The sequence below is a fragment of the Calliopsis andreniformis genome, chromosome 5, assembly GCF_051401765.1.
Source record: "Calliopsis andreniformis isolate RMS-2024a chromosome 5, iyCalAndr_principal, whole genome shotgun sequence".
NCBI classification, from domain to species: Eukaryota; Metazoa; Arthropoda; class Insecta; order Hymenoptera; family Andrenidae; genus Calliopsis; species Calliopsis andreniformis.
In genome coordinates, this window is record NC_135066.1 from 6,590,163 (window position 1) to 6,616,368 (window position 26,206).

The 26,206-nt window shown below is 44.8% G+C and overlaps 2 protein-coding genes across 2 annotated transcripts in view; both read right to left on the minus strand.

The window, feature by feature from the left end:
- The window catches only part of LOC143179334 (cell adhesion molecule 2), a 48,974-nt gene extending 41,084 nt beyond the window's left edge, over window positions 1–7,890 (minus strand). Inside the window, exon 1 of the mRNA XM_076378517.1 lies at window positions 7,723–7,890. Within this exon, the coding sequence (XP_076234632.1) occupies window positions 7,723–7,768 (46 nt within the window). The 5' untranslated portion in view covers window positions 7,769–7,890. The remainder of the gene's footprint in view (window positions 1–7,722) is intronic.
- A 49-nt stretch (window positions 7,891–7,939) lies between these two features.
- Window positions 7,940–11,447, minus strand: LOC143179587 (uncharacterized). The gene is made up of 3 exons (XM_076378881.1): window positions 11,404–11,447; window positions 10,943–11,348; window positions 7,940–8,554 (listed from the first exon to the last, which is right to left on the minus strand). The coding sequence occupies exons 1-3, from the start codon at window positions 11,445–11,447 to the stop codon at window positions 8,345–8,347; spliced, it is 660 nt and encodes a 219-aa protein (XP_076234996.1). The 3' UTR covers window positions 7,940–8,344.
- Window positions 11,448–26,206: the final 14,759 nt, after the last annotated feature.

Below are 26,206 nucleotides of genomic sequence, written 5' to 3' on the forward strand. Positions count from 1 at the left end.
TCTATTATTTAGAATTAAGGGTCAAAATTTCGAACATTAATATCTTGAAAATGGTCATATAACTTCTGCTGTTTTGCGTTACGACTACAGACAGTAGTTGATAGTTAAAATTATGTTTCCACAACAAAAATTTTCATATAGCTCATAACTCACTCGTATCAGCTTTAAATATATAACTACTCAGTGGATCATTAGAAGGCCAGTTTTCGCTTCCGCTGTCTTTAATTGTAGATAGTACAGAGCAACGCGTTGCACTGTCACGACGTCATTGATACATCATAATTATACCACTAAAGCGCATAACAGAGCAGGACGCAAAGAAATTTACCTGCTCAGTCATTCAATGACGTGTCGTGAAACGAACTGATCTACCATAGTTAATAATACATTAAAACCACTATGTAAAGACAGACAACCAGTGTCACAATCACATCGTTCACATCTTTAGCTTCGTTGTCGGTTTACAGCTCTTTGACTATTTCTTAAGAGTTCGCGTCTTACTCTACTGCTAGTTTCCAAAGTTTTCGCTTGATGCTCCACTTTGTAGCCTTTAAAAACCTTATATGCACTCTCATCTTACCGCAATTCGCATCATGGTTCAGACTAGCAGTTTTTAGTTTCCGTTATGTCGTAAATTAAGTTACAGTATTAGATCTATATAAAACTTTCTCGTCTTTATTTGCAGAAAATGGGCACACATTTGTATTTTGCTGAATACATTCATGGCCAGTCACCGGCAAATTATGTGCATATAGGTACAGACGTATCAATACTCAATTTCGAATCATATTTGAAGCTATACTACTTACATGAGGGCTGAACATACTCGAGGTTATATCACTTGCTGTACGTTTGGTAATATATTCGAATATATTATTATTAATAATATTTTATCATTATTACTATCATCATCGTTATTATTATCTTCTTAATTACATACAAGAATATACGATACAAAATAGTAAATATGATTCAGTCAATAAACGCGAGAAATCTGTACAGAATAGTAGGTAGTGATTGATTAATTCAGTAATGGTTTACATGAAAAGTAGTGTACATAGAACTAATAGTCAGTAATTCATGATGCTCGATGTTTGACTCACTTGAAACTTTTGAGGTCGTATAAGAGTAAACTGAAGCGTATTAAAGAGCATCAGAACAAATTGGAACAACCTCGAGAACGTCCGAGTGACTCAAGACAGAAAACTACGTTTTCGCGTAAAGATAAAAAAGCTTGAAAACAGTCAGAAGAAATTAACGTTGCGATGGCTTTGACTGCAAATAACCTTGTTGCCATCTTTTGCAGTTAGTCGTTCGAAGTTTGAACAAGTTGTGTTACGTTTCAATATAGATGCACCACCTTTGCAGGAACGGACTACAATTTACAACTGGAAAATTTCTTCTTTATCATTCCTTCTTGAGCTCTCAGATATGTCCAATGGTATCGCGCCCCTTTTCAGAAAGGCACGCCCGCCAATCGAAGAAACAAAACATCAAAATCATTTAAACCCGTCAGTTTAGTTGGCATTAACAACGTTTCGCTGCTATCGCGCTGTACATATATTTCGTTTGGACCGCAATTGAAAATTACTACCGCACGAACGCGTCCCAAAACGACGCGGCGATTGCAATGTGAATATTTAATGCAACGTCAATTATTCGAATTCGGTTGGTAAATTAGCACCATATCGATTCCGACTGCACGCAAAGGCGGAAGCAGTAGCTAGTATTGTTAATTACCTATTTCCGAGATCGCTGACGTAAAAATAATCGAGATAACGGTCTCCGTGCGAACACGCGATTGCCAGCGGAAATGGAGGCTGGCGATCGGCGAGGCGCCGCGCCGCCGAATGGGAGGCAGAAAATTTTTCCGTTTTTCGATTTGTCCTTTCACGCGGAAACGGTTTATTGGCGGGCGACGCGCTCAAACGGAAAGAAACGAGCTGAATTACGGAACCGATAAAAAGCTAACGATGGCTAGGTGCCGGACTAAGAGTCGGGTATATAAAATATGGTAATGCCGCGAATTCCTTCTACGAAAAGAGGTACTCGCTAAAGCCGATACAGCGGTGGTCGTAAAGTCTATCGAAGTGTTCGAGCTGACGCGTATTGCGGGTAGAAATAAGAGGTTTGACAATTCTATCGAGTTGCAAGGACACTCGACTCAGTGGCGTATAAGATATTTCAACTATACGTACTCGGTAACGCTCTAACTTATTCAATTTTTATACTAATACCTTATTTTTTATGTATTTGCGAGATGCTTAAAACTACCCCCTAATGGCTGTGCTCACAAAATAAGCGACTAAATAATTAATTGATACTCCAGCATTTTCGGACGCATGAACATCGACGAGATATTATAGATGTTTGGCTACAGGTGAGAGAAATATTAAGGGATGATTCTATACCGAAATAAAATGAAAATGGAAAATAATGAAATGACGGTCGGGCTTTCCTTTATTGATTGTAAGCTTTTAAAGAAAATAATGACTATCACGGGCACTGACATAGATAAGTAAGTAGTCGCCTCATACAACTGTAGTGGGATTCTAAAATTTTCGACGCAACCAGTGCTTATAATATCAATGTTTTTCGTGGCCTGAGCCCTGCCACGGGCTTTGCACTGATAATGATGGCATTCGCTTCTTCCAGTTTCAGAGAATTTGATTTTCATTTTACTTTCATGTCTAGAATCGCCCCTTAAATTAACTTCTTAAATTATATTCTCTCTCACCTGTAGTGAAACCCTCTGCGCATAACTTGAAAACGCATAAAGAAACGGGGCACTATATTACTACATAGATTCAGCCACGAAAGGAAGCATAAAATATTCGAAACGTTAATTAAAAGCCCCGTCGACGCTGGTTACCACTATGTCGCTACTTAATGCTTCAAACTACGATCTACACGTGTGTATCGCTCCACCACATGTACCCTCTTAACGAGTACACTCCTTTTCCCAGCGACATTAACAAATCGAGCATTGCAAAGGAGTCGTGTTTTCGTTCGTTAGTTACGCAGATAAATGACGAGGACAGAATTAACGGTAATTACGTTGTGCAAGTGGAACGCGTGCAGCGAGTTAATCGTTTCGGGGCTGTTCGAGCCGGCAATTGTCGCGATATGGGGACGACTCTCGAGAGGCGGGATATATCGCTGCGTTGACCGGCGATATCGCAGGGGCTGAAAAGGAAGCAAGCGCGGCTATTACGTGCCAAAAAGGTGAAATACTGGAGCCGCGCGTGCACTGGGACCGGTCAGTCGTTACCAGGAGTGGGAAAAGAAAATCCTCCTCGGCGCGGTCTTGCTGCAAGCCACTGCGGACATTTCGTTTCCGGTTCGAGGAGGTCCAAGTAGTCGGCGAATCGAAGTTGAAAAGCGCTGAAATCGCACTTCGTCGAGTAGCTTTCTAAGAACGCGGGGCCGATCGAGTAGGAGCGAGAGGGAAGAAGAGGGAGCGAGATTGGTACCGAGAGAAAGGGAAAGCGAGGACGGAGGGAGAGAGAAGGAGAGACAAAGTGGCAGAAAGGAGGAAGCTATTAGAGCCTTACTGCCGTGCGTGTAGCCAATGAGGGGTTGCCGTTCGCTCGCGCTGTTGCGGAGCTGTAAAACGGTGAACGGAGGAAAAAGATCGGCTAGAAATAATTAGACGACAGCGAGGCGAGCGTTCCTCCCTCGCGTTCCTCCCTCGCGTTCCTCCCTCGCGTTCGAGAGGATCGTCGAGCCAGTCGGCTGACCGGCGAAAGAAACATCAACGAACAACAGACGAGACGGTCAATTACACGGTGCTCCTGGGAAATAACAATCCGTCGATAAGCGCGCATCCTGACTTTCAATTGAAAGGCGGACGACAATTCCGAGGTCATATTACCGGTGCGCATTTGTCTAACAAGGGTATGGTTGGCTTGTATCAACAGCAGCAGAAGCGGTTTACGACGTCAGGACGAGGCTGAAAAGAAACCGCGAGAGGGCGAATTAGACGGGAGAGAAGAGAAGGCAGGAGAGAGGTGGTGGTTGCGGAGGAAGCGAACAGGAAAAATGATGAGCCAGAAATAATTAGCGGGGTTGCGGAGCGTGGCCGACCGAACGCAGATGTGCCAAGTCCGTATGAAAAATTAATGACATCCCCTTCTCGGCATTCCCCTTTCTCACCCCCGACCCTTTTCACCTCCCTGCCGTCGAGTTTATTCCCTCTTCGGCTCCTTCTTTTTTTCCTTTTTACTTAAGCCCGGTTTCCCTTTATTGCCAACCCTCTTTCGACGTTCTCGCGTGTCTCGACGAAATTTAGCCGCGCCACGATCCCCGATAGGCTCTATAATTATCCCGTTTTATCTTCATCAGGTGGGTGGCTCTAGGGGAACGACTCGCGACCGAGGAAGCGATATAACCTCCGCTTGGACTGCTTACTCGGTGCGCGTTCCCGATTCGAGTCCAGCACGCTTGGACCATATTTATTCGTCGTCTCGTCGACGTTCTTCGCTCCCGTCCAGGGAAACGCGATCCGTTTCCGCCCTCCCGCACGCCGAAACCCGCGAAGCACACGCGCCCGACCTACCGATCACAGATAAATCCGTCCGTCCTTCTTTTTAATTTGTCTTCGTTACGCGCGTCAATCGTTTTTCGTTTTCCTGTCCCGCTGCCTCCTATCCTCCTGCTTCCTTCCCCGCCTCGATCCGCCTCCACGCTTCCGCCTCGTTTTTCACGTTTTTGCACCACATATCGATCGATAAATTGCATACGCAGCACCGGCTCGATCCGCCGCGCGCCACACCGCTTCCAAATGAGGAAGAGAGCGATCGGCGCCTGGGAGTGCGCAATCGACGAACGATTCAAAGCAATTGACCGACTAATTGGCTCCTCCTCGCAGGAATTCTATATGTCCCGTCTTCTGCCAAAATTCGAACGAACTTACAGATTCGGTTCACACGAGACATCGCTGCAATACGTGTATTCCTGTGTAGACGACTGCACAAGTGCGTGTGCTAATTAGGAATGATACACGAACTATCATCCTGGAGGCTTCCAGAGGATTTGCAGACAGGCGGAGATTACGAGAAACCGCGATAAAACGTAAGGTGTAGACATTGTTAATAGGAGTATCTTCAGAGAGGGGTTAGCCATGATACATCTAGCCCTTCAGATGAAGGGTACTAGTATCTCGAATAATCAAATATTCTAGAAGTCTCTACCGAGAGTGGCCTAAAGCAAGACTCAGAGCCCTCGACTGTGTCGAGAAAGGGGACACATATACGTACTTATTTCTGGTTGCGACACGACACTTCTATGCGAGTCTTCAGACGATGCTACGTGAAGACGACTAGTACTAGAGCTACTTAGTGGTAACGGTGCAAACACTCGTGCCACCGATCCGGGAGTTGTACTTTCGGCTTCGTGTATTAATCTGGACTTAATGTGAGGAACGAAGCATTAGTTAGGAATCAGAAAATATTTTTAAATAGAGTGGAATCGAAGCTTTTTAAGTCCTCCAATTGGGCACGTTAAAAGAAAGTTTCATGGATCGATAGTTGTTTACAGGATGCCCCAGAACTTGTGGCACGACCATAAAAGCGCGAATCGTATTTGAATTATTGATATTGAGAATCTCGATTTGAAGAACGTTTACTTTGAATTTTAATAAACTAGATATGTATGCACTGAAACTACTGCGACATGCTGCGAATTTACAGTAGATAAATATAGTAGTCAGACCGTGCCCCTTTATCCAAAATAACCGTAAGCGATCGAAGTTGGACGTTTGTACACTTGTAGGTGCCAAATCAGAATTTAAATTCAATTTTCTTGAAAATTTCAACGAAAATGATGGTACAGTAAATATCTTACAGATTCGTACACACGTATTTTAGAAAAATAATTTGTCATCTAAAGTTTTAATTGAAGTAATGGCAAGTGTACTTTTTCATAGTTAATTATAAAAAAGTTGTTTTCATTTATTCTTGCAGCATTTACGACCAAAAAATTCAAACAGAAACTTTTAGTGCCCTGTATTATTCACAGCATTCAGATTTAAGTAACATCCTAAACTTCTAGTTTATTACTCTCAGAATTGTTCTTATTATCTGTGCTCCGTATCTTTCTTCATTGTTTTCCTTTTCTTTTTCGTTTTCTTAAAGTTATTATAGTAATTATATTATACATTATACCTATATTAACACGGCTTTACATTGATAAACGAATGCATAAATAAGTACGTATTACAATTTATTTATTAGATACTTGCGTTTAATATCCCCCACAAAAAAGCTTTTGTTATTGTAATGACGGTAAACTTTAAGATTGATAAAAATCGGCACGGTTGAGGAAAATCAAAATTATCCGCTTCCACTCTGGACGTTGTGATGTGGATGCGTGCACGATTGCCGAACGTGGTCACAAATAGAGCGACGGAGAAATATTTGCTGTTAATATTATCCCGTTATAAAAGTGGTGACCATCCTGTCGCGCTCGACGGGCCACCGCGTTATAACGCGCAGCTATTGATAAACGAGAGAACACCCACGTCTGTTCAGCATAATATCGATAATTTATGAACGCGACCGTGCGACCGAGTTTCTCTTCTCCGCAATTAACTTGTCTACTTTTGTGTCTTTCTCCCCCGCAATCCTGTCGTTCCATTTCCTCTCCAACTCTGACGAGCTCGAACGTCAAGTACCGAGGTCTGTCGATATCCTGTCTGGGGGCATGTTTTATTTATTTATGCTAATCTATTCTCTTCGTCGCGTCGTCTCACCTTCCAGTTTATCGTTTGAAAATTTCATATCGAACCCTCGTCCGACTACCGTGATCGCGATATCTGGTGCATGCGTTTTTGTCAATTTCATCGGAACGACAGGGGGTCCTACAATTTCCTTTTTTTTTCATTCATACGAACCAACATCCCCGCAGATGCGTTCGAATTATTTTTTTTTTAATTATCGAGGAACGTCAATCGCCTTTACCTTCATTCGACACGTGCTCTTCAACTCCGATGTAATCAATGTTCTCCCATTGCTAGATTTTTATTTCACTGCCTCCTATCATCCCTCTTTCTCGACTGTTTTCCCTTCGTTCCTCTTTCTCGCACCGTCGTCAAGCTCGCGTACCGGAACGTCATAAATTTAAGCCATCCTACTCGTGGCTCTCTTACTCACTACCCTCTTCCTCTTCCTCTTCCACTTCCTCTATGCTCCTTCCCCTCTCATTCTTTCTCGTCTACCCTGCCTCTCCATTCGAGTCGTCTCTCTTCTTACTTCGAGTTCGCGTACATTCCCCTCGGAAAGACCACGATAACGCGGAAGAAACGCGGAACGTAATTAGAATGAGTGCCATTTTTAAACCGTTCCCCTCCTACTCTGTCTCGCTGCCCCCGAAACGAGAGTCAGCATTTGCGCGACCATTCTTTCCAGACCTTCGTAATTTTTACCTTGTTTCTTTATCGAGGGAAATTATTCAGCCAGCGGGTCAGAGTATCGACGATGGTGGGAATGAGGGGGCATAGAAAAAAGTGAGAAAGTAGCCATTTTAAAATTAAACGAACCGGTGAATGTTTTTTTTTTCGAACACATGATTGGTGAATGTCGACCTGCGTATGGTCGTATTACAATCGCTCTGAATGGATCTCGGTCATTGAACGCAACGGGGACGTAGTTTTTCGCGCAAACAGTTGCCCCGACAATTCGTTATTGAATCGCGATTCGATTTGAACCTGATAAAGCGACTCACCTTCCTGGCCCAGGAGCACGACGAGCAGAAGAAGCGTCAGGTCCATTGTCAGGCCTCGCTATCTCGCCGATAGGAGCCCAACAATTCTAGCCAATTGCACCTTTGTTCCTTCAGTGTTGTCGAGTTCGTCGCTGATCCTGCTGTCCTTCTCCTGCTCCTCCACTGTCCTCGTCTCTTTCTTCTGACACGCTGGCACGAGGAATACGATCGATGGCAATCTAACGAAGACGCGCACGTATGCACACAATCACTGCATGAACAGGAAGCCACGTCTGCTAATAAATGTGTCGTTCTTCTTCCGTTAGTTAATCCGTTAATTTTATCTTCGCGAAGACGACCGTGGTCGATGGCTCAGCCGAGGCGGAAACTAGCGAGTCAATTGGTCAGGGTGTCGCATGATCGGGCTGGCGCACTGTTAAACAGGAGTCAACGAAACGAGATAAAGAGGGTAAAGCGTCATCAGCCTTTAATCAACCGAAGATTCCTCGTCGCACCGTCGTCGATCGTGTTTAACGTCCCACGCGAGAGATTTAAACGCGTAAGATCGCTTTACCAAGGAGACAAGACGAAAGACGGCTTCCTCAGTCACCCAGTTCCCGTCCCGTCCCGAGCCAGCGCCTCTTCACGATTTCCTCCGCGTCGTAGTCGTTAAAGCGGATCGCACCCTAAAGCGGAGTTTCCACGAGTTTCGAGAGCCTGCCCTCGAAAAGAGTACCCTTGCGACGCTCGTAATCCTTCCTTCGACGAGCTTGAAAATATTTTCGACACTTATCCTTTCGTCTTTTTTAACGAACCCAGCGAGGAAAATCTGTAGACGCTCTCTGGGCCATCGCTACAAACGTTAACAGAGATGTTACGTGTCCTTGTTAACATGAGGATTGCAGGTTTGCCTGGCTACAAGCTTACGAGTGGGAACCAAATAGGAGCTTGGGGAACGTAAGGAACTTATTTCTGAGATCAGGTTACGCACTAAGGTCGAGTATAATTATGAATGGTTGGGATTTGCTACCGCCTGTTGACATCGGTAAGTATGTATAAGAAAAGAATGTAGGTATGTATTAAGGAAAAGAACCTATTGTTACGAAAGAGAAAGAGAGGTTGTTAAGCGTTATATCGCTGAACATAGAACCATTGCGAATTCTTCCTTAATGCCTAAATTACCTTTATATCTCTTTCGTGTTATATCAGTGTTACGTACTATAAAATATCAGTTCGCCTATTTAGTAATAACACAGTGGAGATACCTCTATAATATGTAATAATGTCGCATATCAACTTCGGCTGTCTTAGTAACCTGAATCTCATCTCTGAAGCAGAAGAATAGGTCGAGGAAACCACAAGTGCACCATCGAGCTAGTACCGAGGTAACACTGTGCCGTTATTATCAATCGAAATTTCCCAAGCTCGTTTGGAAGTCGTCTCGAGCGTTAAATACTCCTCGCCAGGATTCTGAAGTTTGCGCGATTTTTGAGTAGCGCCACGTCATCCGATCTCCTGTCTGATAGCGCCCGCCGTGGTAGTTTGGCACCGAGACAGCCCCGTTAAGGGGGTGGGTAATTTTCAGTCGAATCTCGAACAACGATCGCAGCGTCGACGGAAAATAAGAGCCAAGAATATCTCCGTCTTGTCGGATTGGTGAGTGACTAAATTCGAGGGAATCCTGGAAAGCTACTGGACCCGCCGGTTCGCCGCGCGTTCTGCATTTAACTATTTACCCCGATAATTACCCCAGGGAAATAACGTTACGACTTCAGACACGGGGGACGAACGTACGAAAATTTTCACCAGCGACCGAGACCGGGAGTCTAGGAAATCTCGGGACCGTTTGAATAGCGCGAATCAGCGCGACGGGGGCGACGAGCCCGCTTCGTTTCGTCTAAGACGGAAGAAAAGACGGTGAGTAGAAGGGAGTGGGATGGGGGGTGGACGGTCGAAGGAAGGAAAGAGAGAAACTGGTTGCGGTGGGAAGGCGCGAGAGGGGGCGAAGAGAAAAAGGAAGGTATGCTGGCGTACGAAGGGTATGGCTTTTAAATGCAACTTGTTGCAATCTCGCCGAAAGCTTCAAGCTCCTTCGACTGAGAACGCGCACGTGTGCCTTTCGCCTGGGAGCGTAGCACGCGTGGCTGTACACGTGAAATCACCGCTGGTGTCTGGTGTCCTATTCGCTTTGAGTTCCATGACAAATTTCTCCCCCGTCAAGCAGGGTAGTTAAGTTGCGCTCGAAATATATTCCTGAGAGGTTTGCGAGGCAGAGTTCTAAAAACAGATCCTCGCGTAGAGGCTATTACTATTGCGAAACGGAGAGCGTCAATAGTCGTAAACGATCGACCAAAGGTCTCGAAATAAACGGGCGCCGAGAGGACAAACGGGAGGCGAATTATTAGCCTGGCTGGACCTGCTGTTTGCACGAACGTCACGATATCGGCCGCCACGACCACACAACCGACCCTTTTGTTTTTCCCCGTGGACACGTGCGCCAGAGTAGCCGTTCAGGTGGACACACGCACACACTTCGGCTTCTCCGCTTCGTCTCTTCCTTTTCCTTCCCTGCCATCTACCCCCTTTCTCTTTTCCAACGACGCGTATAACACGAATGCGTATTGATTTGACCGAGACTATTCCCTTTCGGACTTATTCAAAGAAGGGCGAAGCGTGTTCCAGCCCCTTGCTCGTTCAATCGTTTATTTGTCGACACATTTGCATAAATATAGCCAACTCGTCGCGAGGCCGATTACCGTCCGGCGTGGATGACTTCACGATCGATATCGCGATTCACAACGGTACTCCTCAACAACCGCGCGGACCGATAAAGATCATATTACGCGGTCTGCGGATTCTTTTCGCAAAGAACTCGAAGCCTCGCGTATAACACTTCGGAAATCCTCGTAAATGTTCTGCGATGGAAAATCAAATTCCCAAGTTCGTTCAGTGGCCGTCGTCAATCTTTCACTTGGGTTAAGAGGTGTTTACCTCGATGCCTGGTAGCTCCTACTTCCGACTCGCGAGACGTACAATTGCTCTATGATTCAAGACGACAGAGTCGAAAAACCGATCATCGAATGGGACGTCAAAAACAATGAGAAGAAAGTATACCGAAGATGACAAATGGCGAATTAAAACTGTTCAAGAATCGACGAGGAATCCGAGGGTTAAGACCTAAAAGATCGACGCAGCAATCTAAAGACGACGATCCATGTGACGAGGCGATTCTTTTCCTTACTCGTGAACAGCAGCAGAGATGCAGAACCGCGGGTGGAATCGCAATCGTCACGGTGGCACACGCGATTCGACTTGGCTCGACGCGACACAACGCAGCACAGCGCGGCGCGGCGCGGCACAACGCGACACAACGAGCGACGTCCTCGAGTGAAAGTTCGCGTCGCGGATGGCCGATGCCGACTACGAAAGCTCGACGTCGCGCCAGTTTGGGTCTGTGCGCCGGTAGGTCGTGCACCTGGGCGCGTGCGCGTTGCGAGTAGAACAGGTGCAAAATGCACGCGGCCCTCCGACTCCGACAAGCTCGATCCGCGTGGAGCGGCGCCGAGGAACGGTTGCCCACGGGCATCCAAGGCCGCCCACGACCACCGTCCGATCTTTGTCTTTCAAATCGATCGGTGGACCTTTGTCTTTATCGGCAACAGGGCCTCGGATTGTAACACACTCGACAGAATTCACGCGCACCCCACTTCCTTCAGGTGCTTTCGTGTGATGGGATTAAAAGACATTCGTGTCTAGCTGATAGGGAGAGCGTCTTTACGATAGTGGATCAACGCCTTCTATCGTTTTCTTGACAATAATGTCGTTATGAGATACCGAAACTGAGATTGATACTCCGAGCTATATTCATAGTTTCTTGGAATTACAGTATTGTTTTGGTATAAGCCCATGAGTTGGAATTGATCAAAAGTTAGGGAACTTGGGAAACTCATTTGTAAGATCCATTTATGCACTCACCAAGGGAAGCATGAGTGTACCATCGAACTTGTGTGTATTGAGATAATACTGTAGGAAGTATTTATATTTAAGTAAGATCTTATTTATTTTGTAGTAACTGTTATAAAAGGTTCAAGAGATTAATTAAGAGTGAAAGATGAGGGAAATCTATTAAGAGGATCTTGCTTGAATGTAGAACAAGTGCTCTTATGCAAGAAGTTATATTGTGCTTATATTGTGCTTTAGAATTAATTTTATTGTAATGTGTAGCATTCATTGATTATTTGTAATTATAATTAGTAATTCGTTTAATTACTGATATGCAGAGTATTATTTTCGACGTTACTTTTACATTTTTCAGATAGTTGACCAAATTCTTTCTCAACAAGTTTTAACTCTTTTAAGCTGAAACGTGGAATTAAAAACAGGATGACCTGTATAATTAAATATTAAATAAATGAAGCTTGGTAGCAGAGAAGAAATTCCGAAGACTCCTTTATTCAAAAATATACTACTGCATCAATGATTTTCCTCTCTTCTTGTACTCTTTTATATTCTTATCTCTTGCATTAATTTTCTCCTTTCATAACTACCGAAACGATACACAAACATACCACGTTGTTCCGTAATTATCAATATTCGACCCGGCTGTGGGGCATATGCCGCGAATGCAGATCAATACGAAACAATAGTTAATTCTATTCTGATTGTTATTAGTAATCATGGTGGCAGCTATGCGTTCCAGTTTCGATCAAGCAGGTAAACTGAAAATAGTCGTGCCGTTTTAACGTTATTCCGGATCTATTCGGAGCGCGGCTTTCACGATTAACTCTTATGCTGCTTGCTTAAATTTTCTGACGATTCTAAAAAAGTGTCAATTTTAAACGAGAAAGGAAGTCTTTAATTATTAACTTTTCTTTGCATTTCTCATATTAACGAACACATCGTTGAAAAAATAAGGAGGCGTAAACTAAAGCCTCAATAAATAAAGATTCAAACCAACAACGACAAAGTTAATTACATTCCGCGTAAATTTTGGCTGGACAAACTTCTTAAAATATTCCTACGCGAACCAGCAACCAAGGGAGACCCCTGAATGCTGAGGCAACACTAGGTGCAGATAGGCCGATAAGCAAAACAATTATTCCACGATTTCGCTGCTTCTCGGAAATCGAGGAGAGTAGATTCGAGGGGCGCTCGGAAAGCTAATAATAATAATAAGCTCGATCGTTTGTAAACGCGTGCCGCGGGGAAATCTTCCCGAATAGGGGTAAAAGAGAGGAGAAATTATCTCCGACGTTTTCTTTTCCCGGTAATTCGTCGGCGGAACGAGGTTTCTCGCCCGTTTCCGTCCCTTCTCGGCGCAAAGAGCCGCGTCTGTCCGTATCATCGCGGTATTCTCTCTGTTACCAATGCAGCAACTCCAGCGGGCGTAAAAATTCTTTCGTAACGGAATAACCATTTTTTCCCGGCTCTCTAAGCCTCATTCTCCACCATTTCGCTCTACTCCGTTCAGCAAACTAAAACTGACGCAACGGTCAATTACGTTGGTTACGATAACGATAATGGGTAACGTTAGCCGCGCGTACTCGACTCTCGGGCTGGCCGAGGACGAAGAAACTTTCAGCGAGACAAAAAGCCGATCTGTTTTCATTGCTTCAATCAGCCGCGGATTAATATCGATACCCCTCGATCCGTGGACAGGAATGGAAGCTCGGATGCGCGCATTTTCCGCGGTGGCATTGATTTAAACGGAGATCGCGACAAACGGGGATCACGGAGGCGTGCTCCCCGATGAAATCGCTGCATCTGAGCAGGCAGTGGAAGCAGAAGCCGGAGGAACGAACGCACCGGAACGCGTCGAAATCTCGTTCCCTTTGTGCCCGTTGCGGTGTTCCTTTGAAAACAGTTGCGGTAGAAATCCCAGTTCATAGGTATAGACGATAAATTCCATTGTGGTTTACAGCGGATTGAGAAGACAGCGGAATTGTTTTCGCTGGAAACCGCGCATATCGTCGATCCGACGATTTGCGGTTACGTCATCAAAGACGTTGTACTTTGCCCGGCAGTTTCCTACGGAATTGCCGTAAATCGATTATCCGTTCATTAATCGAGCTACGCGAGCGATAAACGGTCCGGTTCACGTCTATGGGGGAGGAGACTTGGAAATTACACCGTTCGAAGAACCGATTCGAGATGGCGAGATCGCGCGTCCCCCACGTCGGCTCGTCCGAATATCGACGCTCCGTCTGCTCGCCGTTCTCCTCTTCGTTTCTCTCCGTTCCCATCCCCTTCGACGCTGTCGCTGCCGCCGAAACAGAGACTCTTACGAAACACAGGCGCGACGGTGGCGGAATGCAATCGTTCTTTGTTAAAATCGTGCTTATCTTGGTATGAATAATTCATCGTTTCGTTTATCTTTTCCCAACCGCGGCGCGCCGCGGAACGGTCAACGGTGAAAATAAAATTAACATAAAGCGAGGTTACGAACGTGATTTAGCGACGTATAAAAAAGTTCTCCGCGCAGGAGATCCGACTTGAAACGCGTCGTTAATCAAAGAACCGTCTCGTGAAATTAGTTTCTCCGAAGAGACGGAGCGCGTTCCCGTTATCGATATTAACGCGAGCCGGTGCAAATAATCATCGACGCACAACCAGAGCCACTGTTCGATATGAACTAATGCACGTTTGGTCGGGGGAGAGTCGAATCCGCAGCGGCCCATATGCCGTAGTTAGTAGCACCGCGTTAAGTTTGTAATTGGGTGACCGGTAAATGGGGCGAAACGTGCCCGCGCTAGTGCAAGAACTGTCTGCATCTGGTACAGTGTTTACTCTGAGAATGCTCGCAACTCGGTGCATGCGAGGATGTGTCATCATGACGTGGCTATCATTTTTCAGCTTTATTTATTCGTTAATGAAACATATACATACAGCATAAATAGATGCGCGAAATTATGGACCGATCGGGGGATCAATAGATCACATTGATAAGAATGTCGCGATTTCGTGGTGAAGGTAGAAATTATAATTAACAGATAAGTAGAATCAGTCGTTGTGAGAATGCCACGAAGAGCAAAGTCTTCCTTTTTGTTATGAGTCTTGTGTGTTACATCAAATATAGGGTCATTTGTATTGAATATGTTAGTTATTGTTAATAATGTCACGATCCGACAGTTAACGTAATATACAGACATAACTTTAAAACTAGCAAGTTTGGAATACGTGACTCTATTAATCGCATAGTCAACTGTTCTAATATAATAGATATAACATCTCCTAGATACAATTTATAGATCTGAAAGCTTGAATATTCTTAAAAAGAATATTTTGATATTTGAACAGTTTTTAATTTAAAATTTTGAAAATTTCGAATCGTTTGCACTTAGAAAAAAACTAGACATGTAAAATATAAAAATTGGCAAACCCTTTCCTTAAATTCTAAACAAGTAAAACAAGTAAACATGAATGACGTCGAGCAGTCACCCCTTTACATGAAAACCGATCATTGAACGAGGGAACGGTATAACTCCTTAGTTAAAGGTAACACAGGACACCTCGATCACCCAACGACGTGTTTTGTATCGACCGTCTATTTTGTTTGGAACGACAGGACGCACCTCTCTGAGCAACTCAGCGAGCAATAACGAACTTTTACTAGTTTAGCACGCGCCTACCGTACGTAGAAGCTCGCACTACTTAACCCGAATAAATAGGGACGTTCTGCGTCTGCAGGAAGATAGTATCGACCATCCTTTCCAGCTCGTCGCACCGGCAACCTCCTCTACTTCTTCCTCCACTTCCACCTCCACCCTCCACCTGCACTTCCACCTTCTCCACCTGCCTCATCCCCCCTTGCCCCTCGACCTTCCAGCTGTCTCCCTTTCCTGCGCCATCGCGTTTTCGCCGTCCCCCGCGGTCTCTCGACATCGCTATCGCTCGCACCCTCGTTCTCGAGCCCTGTTGCGCCACCTCGAGCAACCTGACCGTCTGAGACGTAACCTGCCAGCGAAAGGGGAGGCGAAGGGACGGCCGGGAACCAAACCCGAGGGTGTAGCTTTCACGACCTTTCCAGGCTACGGAGTTAATATTTATCGAGGCTGCCTGTAATTTTCTTGGGAGCTCACTGCAGGCTCCTAAGCATAGTCCCCGGTACGGGGTCAAGGGGGAGAAAAAATAATTAAGGTAACTCCGACTGGTCTTCGTGTATTCGGCGATACGATACCTTTTTCCCTCCTTTGGCCTCAGTGCCGCGCTCCCCGTTCCGCCTGGAGACCAGTCGAATATCTCCGACGAGATCGCCTCGTCTATTGACTTTGCCTCCGAACCTTCTTGTCAGGATCGAGACGATTAATCGAAAGTCTCGCTCACGAGCGCCGCCGCGACCTCCGCGCGTACGCTCGATACCTGGTTCCTTCGCCTATCGAGATCGATTCGTATTTGCAAAGTTATCGAGATCCCCTCTTTTTCTACTCACTCGTTCAACGGTGTACATTCCCGTGAGATATCGGCGACGCGATTCTGGATCCCCCGGTGTTAGTTGAAGCGCGAATCTAAGTCACTTCCCGAGAGAAAGAGGAGAGAGATCCATCGTGGCGTCGTAAAACGTACACGAATATGATACACGACCAAACAACCATATCTTCTCGCGTTGCAGCTCGATCTGCCGGTTTTACGTTTCTCCGTAAATGCTCTCCTCCGCCGTTTCCTTTGGAGCACCAAGGAGAGGCAACTCGCTGATGGAATCCTCCTACGTCTCTCTCGGTTCGGTGCTCGATCCGACGAACATTCGCCGACTCGTTATTGTTGGAAGACAATAAAAATCCTCCGTACTCGTACGGTGCTCATCGATATATCAACAAGTACGCTCGGTCTCGCGTCCCGTCAGCGACTAGTAACAGGCAGAAGGAAGCCGCGAGAGCCGAGACACGAGGAGGCACGGCTGTTGTTGCTTGGTGCTTGATTTACGACCCAGCACGCTCGCCTGCTATCGAGCACGACTCCCTCCTGTCTCTCTCGATTAATTGGTCCACCCTGTTGCGGGCTTAATTTATAGGCGTGCCAATCGGTTGGCGCGAATTATCAACAAGTGGCCGATTCGCCACGACCGGCGAAAGATGACGCGGCCGAGGACGGGATTGTGCACGTTCCGCTCGTTTTGCCTTCGATCCAAGAGATTCGCCCGCTTCTGGGCTCGTATCGCTTACGGTTTCATCGATCGCGTCGCAGCGTCGAAAGAAAGGAAACGAAAGGCGGCTACCGGGACGGGTGGGAAAAGAGAAGAAAAATTAACGGAACAGAGGAGGTTGTCGGAATGGAGCGACGTCCGGGACGCCGATCCTTTGGGAGGCCGAAAATGCACTTTTTATCGCGGTACATCTTGTATGCGCCGCGGTATCAGGTCCGCGCATACATATTTCCTAGCACGTTCCCCGCACGTAGCCCGCTCTACGAGGCCACGTCCCTCGTTCTCGATCGTCTCCGACGGCTCGGTAAACGTGCAAGGTCGAGCGAGCTCGTGCCTTTACGAAGTATCGAAAAATCAACGAACCGTCCCACCGGCGAGACAGAGATGCACTGCCTCTGAGCTGTAAGTCGACTCGGGGCTTTCGTAAAATTTCTCGCGAGCGAGTTCCGGGTCGTGGGCACCGCGACCGTCGTAGACCGCTGCGCGAAAAACGCCGACGTACGTTTGGGAGAACTTTTTCATCGGGGAGCACGTCGCGAGGTATATCAGTTGAACTTCGGGCAAGAAACTACGGAAAATAAAGTCCGTTCGCGGTTGGGGGTCGCTCGTAAGGTCGAACAAACAGAAGACCGTCGTTGGTTTTTTCGACGGCGTGCACGCGAATCCGCGTGCACGGTGACAAGTAGATTAAGCGGCTTCTCTTCGCCGAGCCGTCCCTCTCGGCATTCGCTCGTGGAAGAATGAACGCGAGAAACGAGGGGACGAGCGCAACTAGGATAGGCAACAGCTGCTTCGTTTGTTTAAACCGTTGCCTTGTACAGAAGTTACTACGCGGCAGATTGCATTCGTTGACCCTTTGTACAGTGCCTCACAGACGGAATAATTCTTCTTTTTTCCTACCTCTATGACTTTATTCAGATTACTTTATTCATATGCACTCTTGTGAGACGTATTGCTTATTTGCTGCAATAATATTACTCAACATTTCAGAGACGATTTTCAGAAAAATGAGATGAATAGCGAATTTTTGAGGGATGTCATTTTTACAGTAGGTAAATTAGTAGCATTATTCTATAGTGCAATTGTATCTAATTTGCCGCAACGTACCCATTTTTGTTGCTCATTCTGGTTTAAGAACCAAGATCGTACTAGTAACTAAATGTTAATGAGAATTACTGTATGCATGATTTCGAAAATGAAGAGGTTATTAGAATAATACGTTTCCACGTCCGCGGTTTTGCGAGTGATCATTTCGACAAACTGTTGGCAAGTCTCGTGCTCGTTTAGCAGCGGTCAACTTGAAAAGGAGAAAATTAGTTTGCGATTATGTGGAGCGCGCCGTATGGCCCATCGAAGCTCGAGTTGCTTTAATCCGTTAGCGGGCAGTTTCGTTCCTGCGCGTAGATTTATGGGGGCCCGTTTTAGACGCGATTAAGTACCGAGACGTCGTGCTCTTGACTCGAGCGTTTCGTAACACACATCCTCGCCTAATGGCTTCTATACGCGACGCGTTCCGACGACCACCTGAAATGTACTCTCCGCGGCCAGTACGAGGAGTCTTTAATCAATTATGCAAATGATTTGCGAACTACTGCCGTATCTCTTTCCCCCCTTGTCGCGGGGACGCGCAATCTCGAGGTCCCTTTCCCTTTGTGACGACATTCCACGCAAACCACTCGCCGTGCCGTCCTCTCGTTTGGACGCGTTGCATCGGTGCATCGCCGCGTCACGTCGCGTCACGTCGCGTCGCCCCCGCGACCTCTTTTTTCTTTCCGCTTACCCTCAGACGCAGCCACCCACGCGCGGCTCGGCCACCAAAACTTTCGGATTAGCTGGCTACAGCTCGTTTCCTGCTTTCCTCGCCGCGATACATTATTTAACGTCCCTCGGTCTGTCCGCGGCGGAAACACGTACCGAAAATTCGCGGCAATTTCTTCCTCTCCCGCGACTCGAGCGCCCGCGACCCGACTGACGTCATCCATCGTCTCTGTCGACGCAGTTTCGTTTTACGCCGCGCGTTGCCATCATCCCCGAATTCGCATCGCGGCCTACCACCCTTCCCCGTCTGCTCGCGAGCTCGCTCGTCGCCTCGGTCCTCTAACGAGTTCTGTTTCGCGCCCTCGTCGCGAAAGTTCGGATACGAGATTACCGTGCTGGTCGACTCTCGAGCATCGTTCCCGATATTATGGAAAACGCGAGAGGCAAATTCACGAGAGCGGCAGGGGACGCGAGGGAAGGGGACGATGACTGGGAAACGAGCCGAGAAGAGCGCGCGGGTCTATCTCGTCGATCCTCCGAGGTCTTTTCCAAAGGAACGAGATTTAATACGCGTTCGAGACTACTATCGTTACGGTTGCCGGAAAATATCAGCGTCTCGGAGAGGAACAAGATGCGCGCATTTATCCTACCGACAGCGGAGGTGAGCTCGTATCGTTCGTCGTAACAATGCCGGAATTCTTCGAGAGAAGGGCGCAGATATCGAAATATCCGAGTGAAGTGGAATGTACCGATAACAGAGTTTCACCGTGAACATGAACGATGCCAAGGAAATCTTGAACGCGGGACGATGGGATACGGCTCGAGCGCAAAAGGAATATGAAAATCACCGCGTGATCCAAGGAATGTCCGAGGTTCGCAACAAAGTTTCACCTTCGACGTTTCGCATCGCGCGCGAGCCCTCGGTAAATCGAGCTCGTCCTTTGCCCGACTCGGAGGAGCTTATGCGAGATCGGCTCGAATTTCGAGCACCGAAGGTGTCGCTCGTGCGATATCCGCTTTCGATGGAAAACAGGTGGACCCGATGTTGTGAAGGAACGAAAAAGGATACGGGGCGTGTGTTGCAAGTTGGGAAAGCACGCCTCGTATGTAACATGCTTCCGTAACGTTCAGGGGTTGTTGCAGCACACGGGCCTAAAGGGTTGTGCATAGTTTAGAAGGTTGAATCGTGAGACGAAAGGGGAAAGGAGCCCCTCAATGACTTTCAGCCGTTTTGCCATTTTGAAGGTGTCCTCGAGCCATAGAAAAATATTCACGACGTCAATGACTTTACCACTTTTGCTCTGGATTCGCCAATAAAATAATGACAAACATAAAAGCTAATTAAAGGAGAAACTGGAAATTAACGGGGAATATTCTGAGCGACAGCGAATATTTCGCATTTTTGTATGAACAAATACGTCAATATCGTTTTCATGACTGTCATGAATATTTCTTTACCATTGCAATCGCGAATATTTCGCGTTGATTTCAGGACTTCTGAATAGAGTGTAACAGGAAAATCAAAATTGTGTAGGTATATTACCTGGATCTCTTTTGACGCGATGAATCTGTACCGTATAAAAAAATCCTGTAATTGGAATTTTGTAAACATTAATTTACAAGCTGTAACATGTGAGTTGAACCATTCTCTTTACACTTTTTTTTATACGGTACAGACCCATCGTGCACAAAGAGTCCAAAATTTCATTCAAATTTTGAGGACCACGAGTTTAGGTTACAAGAAGCCTTTGTGCAAAATATGAAATCGATGTACACGAGATTGATAACTCGATATATCAACACACATAATTCTTTAAGGATCCAAGTCTGTAACTGTATCGTTCTAATTTTATACCATATCATATTTATAATTTTATGATCTAGGAAAAGTTGACTCTTTAGTAACCTCTTCATCTTTTTACGCGTTTTTTTATAGATTCCTTTTTATTATGGATTCCTTGCCTGATATTTCGTCCATTGGTAACGCGAAGAGGGTCGTACAAATAGGTCGGGACAGAATGTCCAACGACGGATTTGTAATGTCATGGGTCAAGACGAAATTATTCATATCCTTATCACGGATTATTCTAGCGTTATCTTTTCGTACTTGAGTGTCTCATAAACGACGAAATCAATCTACTCTAATTAATTTTGTCTTCTTCGTGACATATAATATTAGTAAATTATCAAATTTTATTCCGAATTCATTAACTGTTTATTTGACAGCTATACAAGATGTATCGGAAAATGCAGGACATTTTTGGAGGATAGATTCTAGATACGAAAACAATAAAAGAAGTTCGTGTCGACACATGATAGGTATGGAAATGCTTAACTTTTTTAATTATATGTTATTTGATATTGCGTATGGTGTAATACCTTCTTTGAGATCCATAAGTATGCATCATTCATTTGAAAGGTCCAAATATCTGTGGGCCTAGAAAGACCTTAAAGCGGATAGTACACTGTGCAGTCAAGTAATAGTTTAGCGTTTTACGTAACAATAAAATAGGCTATAACTAAGAAAATAGACGTGTTCGGACATATGTGCACATGAACTTTTTTCATTATCTACGGACGTAGAACATACTATGCAAAAATGTCCACATTCTCTGATGCATCCTGTATATTATCAAAATTTTTTATCTACCTTTTACTTTTGCATGATCGCAGACATTTCATTAAATTAGAGAATTGAATGGATCCAGTTATAAAATAAAATTATAAACCCAGCAGCCGACTCGAGCACAGAGGTACTGTAGGTGTTCGTCTTCTTTCAATGATTCCATTGCTCGATACTTATCGTTCTCACTTTCGCTTTTCTCACCTGTTCGATATACTTTCATATGGTACTATGCCTCCTCATTTCATTCAAACCCTTCTTTTTCGCCCCTTATTCCTACCCTCTGTAATGTGAGCTTGTCACTCTAAAACCCATTGAATCGTCCCTCATTTGCCAACCATGCTCGTACGATTAATAAGTCGACTAGTGAAAAGTGTATTCATGTCTCCATTTGATTTCGTTGCGTCAAATAATTCAATTTTAAAGTGAGAGCAAAATGAAATTCAATTAGTAAATAGATATATAGAGTGCAGAACGACAGTGTATAAGCCGATTCTCTTCCTTCACAACTTGATCTCGTTTTCCTTATCTCTGGGTATTATAAAATCAAATTCTCCTTTAATATCTCTATAATAAATGTCATATTGATCTCACAGTACGTTAATATGTGAATAAGATATTCGTTTCTCTAATTATTTCTATGTATTTTGCTAATTACGTGCATATTCTCAAACTATAACAAAATTGAAACTTTTCTCCCCATTTGTCGTATCGCGAAATACTTTTCTAACTGTTTTATTCTCATGATACTGCATAAATATCTAATTTGTCAATAGTTAGAATATAATTCTATTATACTGTATACAGTGAAAAGAAACATAATTGAACTATGTTTAATCTCCCCAGTGTCGTGCGGAAACAAATCAACTCTGTATAAACGGACAAGTAGACAGATGGTTTTAAATAAGGCGAAGTTCGAGAGAAGTAAGCTGCATCGGAAGGTGCGATAGATGGGAGTGGAAGGAAACGGTCGCCACGAAAACTGGCGCAGAATAATCGTTATCGAAGTTTCGCGTCGGTTCTACAATGAATCGGGAATTGGCTGACCAAGACCCGGCGAACTGCGCCGGAAGTCGGCCGGTGAGTCGGACCGAAGGAACTTCCCATCGAATTAGAGAAAAGTGTTCTCGTGGCGTCTCGTGCGCGCCCGCTGCGACAAAGTTCTCCGTTAATCTCCTGGAAACCCCTACGGGTCTCGATTTATCGACGATATCCGATACGCGGAGCTTCTTCCTCCGATTTATTCCATCTCCACCCATCCGCCGACCCTCCAACGCGCCCCTTTCGCTTCCCTTCCCCCAATGTCACTTCTTCCCACCTCTTTCTTTCCTTTTCCTAATATACTTCGATCAGATGTTTTACAATGAATCCACTTTCTTTCCAAAATAGGTCGTTTCTTGACGTATTATCAAATCGATGCATGGACTCCGTTATCGACAGCTGTAGAATTCGTGTCATAAAAATAGCTAACAAGAATAATCAAGTGAACTGCTATTTTAAGATCGTCGAAAGAGCAGAGTGTACGCAGTTCTTATTTTCTCTGTAGCGACAGATTTGCCGAAATCGACTCTGGCTCTCGAGACCTCCACCGCGAAAAAACAGAACTCAGGGATCGAAAAACCGCTAGCGCCGAACTCGTTCTGGACTCATTACTTTGAATTATTCGAATAATATTTCCCTGTCCGTTTGAGAAATCAATGCGTCTGCACAGGCGATGCATAATTCATAGCATAGTATCGGACAGATTGAAGATTAATAGACCTGATCGGACTCTCTCTAATCGACCGCTTACCGCATACTTTCTCTCCCTCTCTCTCTCCATTCCTGTTTCCATGTTTCACTTCCTTCCTCGCCACTCTACTTCCGTTCTTCCTCCACTTTTGCCCTTTATCTCGCATCCACCAAGCTGTCTCGCATCCTCGTCGACTCCGAACGGAATCGATAGGTCGACCAGCCTCAGGGAGGAGTTCGAATGATCTCGAGGGCCTGGAGATTCAGGTTTCTCCATTTTCCTGAAGCGATCTTGTTCGTTCCCTCGCGCGATCTCCTTGACGGACGAAAAAAAAAACAGCGACGCCTTATCCATGAGATGCGTCGCGATTCAGGCTCGCGGGCGACGAACTCTGAGTGGGAATTAATGGTTGACTGGGATTTTTCACGCGTCTCAGCGAGCAGGCCGTTTGCGTCGATCGAACGGCGACAGCGTGGTCGAGCGAAGACGAGCGAAATGCAGAGCGCCGATCGGATTAAAAGTTAGAAACGTTTCTTCGGCGAAGTTTCCTCGCGATCGGTGCGCAGTTCGCGGAGAGTCGACGAGCCTCTCCCCGCGAACCATCGTCTCGTTCGGTGTAGATTATCCAATTAAGGGAGACGATCGTTAAAATCGCTTCGCGGTAATGGTTAACGGACAAAACTGTTTCCAAGCGTAACTCCCCGTCGGTGTGCTTATCTTCCAAGCGAACGCAACTTTTCCGCGGATAACTACGAGACGAACCAATAAAAGTTTGTCTCCGCATAATGCAAGAAAGAGACATTTCGGACGACACCTGCTTTGCCCCAGGACCTAATTGTGACGAGCACGTACAGTCCAATAACTTTCGAGTTCGGGATCCGGAAATTAAATGACGTGACGCAAAAGCTAAGCACGCTTTCATCCGGGGGAAAAAATAACCAAAGACGGAGTTTAAAAGGAACTGGCTGGGAAAGGAGCGGAATATGGCGCGTTTGGCTCGAGTTAACCCAAGTTGCGCGGGACAGGTCGGGAATACATTTACCGCGCTGCGATAGAAAAACTTTCTGCGCCTTCGCGACTCGCGGGAAGCGCTGATTTTGGCTTACCTTTACGGTAGTTTTCAGCAGTTACCACCGAGTAGGATTATGAACCTTGGTGATCATGAAAACTTTTCGACTCTATTGTCTTAAAAAAATTAACCTTCCTCTGGAAAAACATTATTATTCCAGAGCATGGTTTCCTTGCGTGCCGCTCCACTTGCACTAGTCTCCCCAAATCCGAAGACCCGCCGTAAGATAACCTCTGCTGGCTCCGATGCTGGCCAGCCAACTGGCTCCTGCCAATGGCTTCATCGTGGTCGCTGATATATCCGTTACCACTTCGTACGTAAGAACAGATGTTAATTTCGTATATTATACTTCTGATTGTGCGCACTAAAGGCCGCTGCTGCCCTAGGAAAGGTTCGGCTTTGTGACGTGCACTGGTACCACGTCATACTATCTCTACTGTACCTTTATACACAACTTCGCCTACTTTTTTTAATTTATTGTATATTAAAGGGATTGCTCCCGTCAATAAATAGAAATTAAATAAAATAAATAAAAAGGAATTGATATGACATCGCCGATTGTTTCGTTTTACAAGTTGCTACAGTATGAGTCTGTAGCTTTGAAAAAGCCTTGCGTATTTGTTATTCTGTGAACAATGAATATTGATTGTTCAATAAATGCATTGTAGCACGAGGATCTGATTACTAACTGATTACAAATATTTGGCATGTTGGTATATTTTTGAAGTAAACAGGGTATCCGTCCATAAATGTCCAAACAAATATAAGTGCTCATTATTCTGTACCTTATATTAGTTTTTTATATATATTTACTATACAAAGTATACTTGTTATTGAACAAATAAATAAATAAATATAATGCGCTGCATAATAAAAGGATAACATTTATTAAGAAAATAGAAAAAAATAGCAAATTACTCTTTAATTCAATGGCTGCTAGTTTTCATATAGATACTTGTACACATAACGAGCTTACAGAGGGAAATTATTTATGCAAATACTGATGGACGATAGATCGATTTCCTCCACTTTGCTTCCATTATTGCTCGCAGGATCATATGCGTGCAACCTACATAAATAAAGAATGATGCATAGAGAACAAAAGAGCGTAAAAAATTCCATCCATAGATAGCACTGTTACAAAGAATAAGAGGCATCTTTCTAAGGCCAATTTATGCACCGGTGACTAGCTTTTGTTCTGTCAGCGTTAAGGATAAAAGAAAGCAAAGGATTAATTTTAGAAAGGGAAGACAATAGCCTCCAGTTTCTTACGAAAATATAGCACTTTTCATTTATTCACGCAGCTATTCACTGTCTCGGTAATTAAATTATACATAGTTGATATGCGTTTTAATTAAGTGAATATAAAAGTACCACTTTCAAAGCAGTTTGATATCTATTTTAATACCCGCGTTACATTGCTACAAGTTTCAGAAACCGACTAAAAATAGACTTCCTTCCATAAGCTCTTTTATTTGAGAAAATTCTGGCAGCTCATAAGAGAACAAATCAAGCGACATATTCCAATATTCTAATGAATTTCAACGTCGAAAATTCCTTGTCTATATTGATTGAACGTACTGAAGCAGTATCGTAATGAAAAACTCGCAATAAAACAATTCCAAATCAAATCCTCCCATCTGACTAGCTTGCGAGCTTTTGTACGACTCAAATAAAATTTTCGATCGACAATTTCATTGAAGGAATAAACTCTATGCAGACAAGGGATTTTCGTTCAAAGGAAGCAAATTACAATGGTTACCATTTTTTGCGGCTTTCGTACAAACAATTTAACAAATAGTTTCCAAAAGAAAACAAATACTCAACATTCATCGATTATATTACCGAATACGTAGAATCGCCTTACCATTCTGACGCAAGCGAGGCTACCTTAGACTTGGACAACACGGAAAATGTGGCAGCTTATGTCGGATAATTGGCAAAACTTTGGCCTTTTTTCTCCTTCCCCTGAAAACGTACTTACTAACGAGAAACTTCTCTGAAACGTTATCAGTACTCCCACGAAGATCCAACCCGGCATTTTGTATGAGTTTGAGACGCTGACTCGGTCGAAATTGTCAGCAATTTGCCCATTACTGGTGGGAACGCTTAAAGCGCTTAAGAGCGTTGAGTGTCGCTAACGGAGAATCGATGACTATTACCGTTCGCGTTTTATAAACGGGG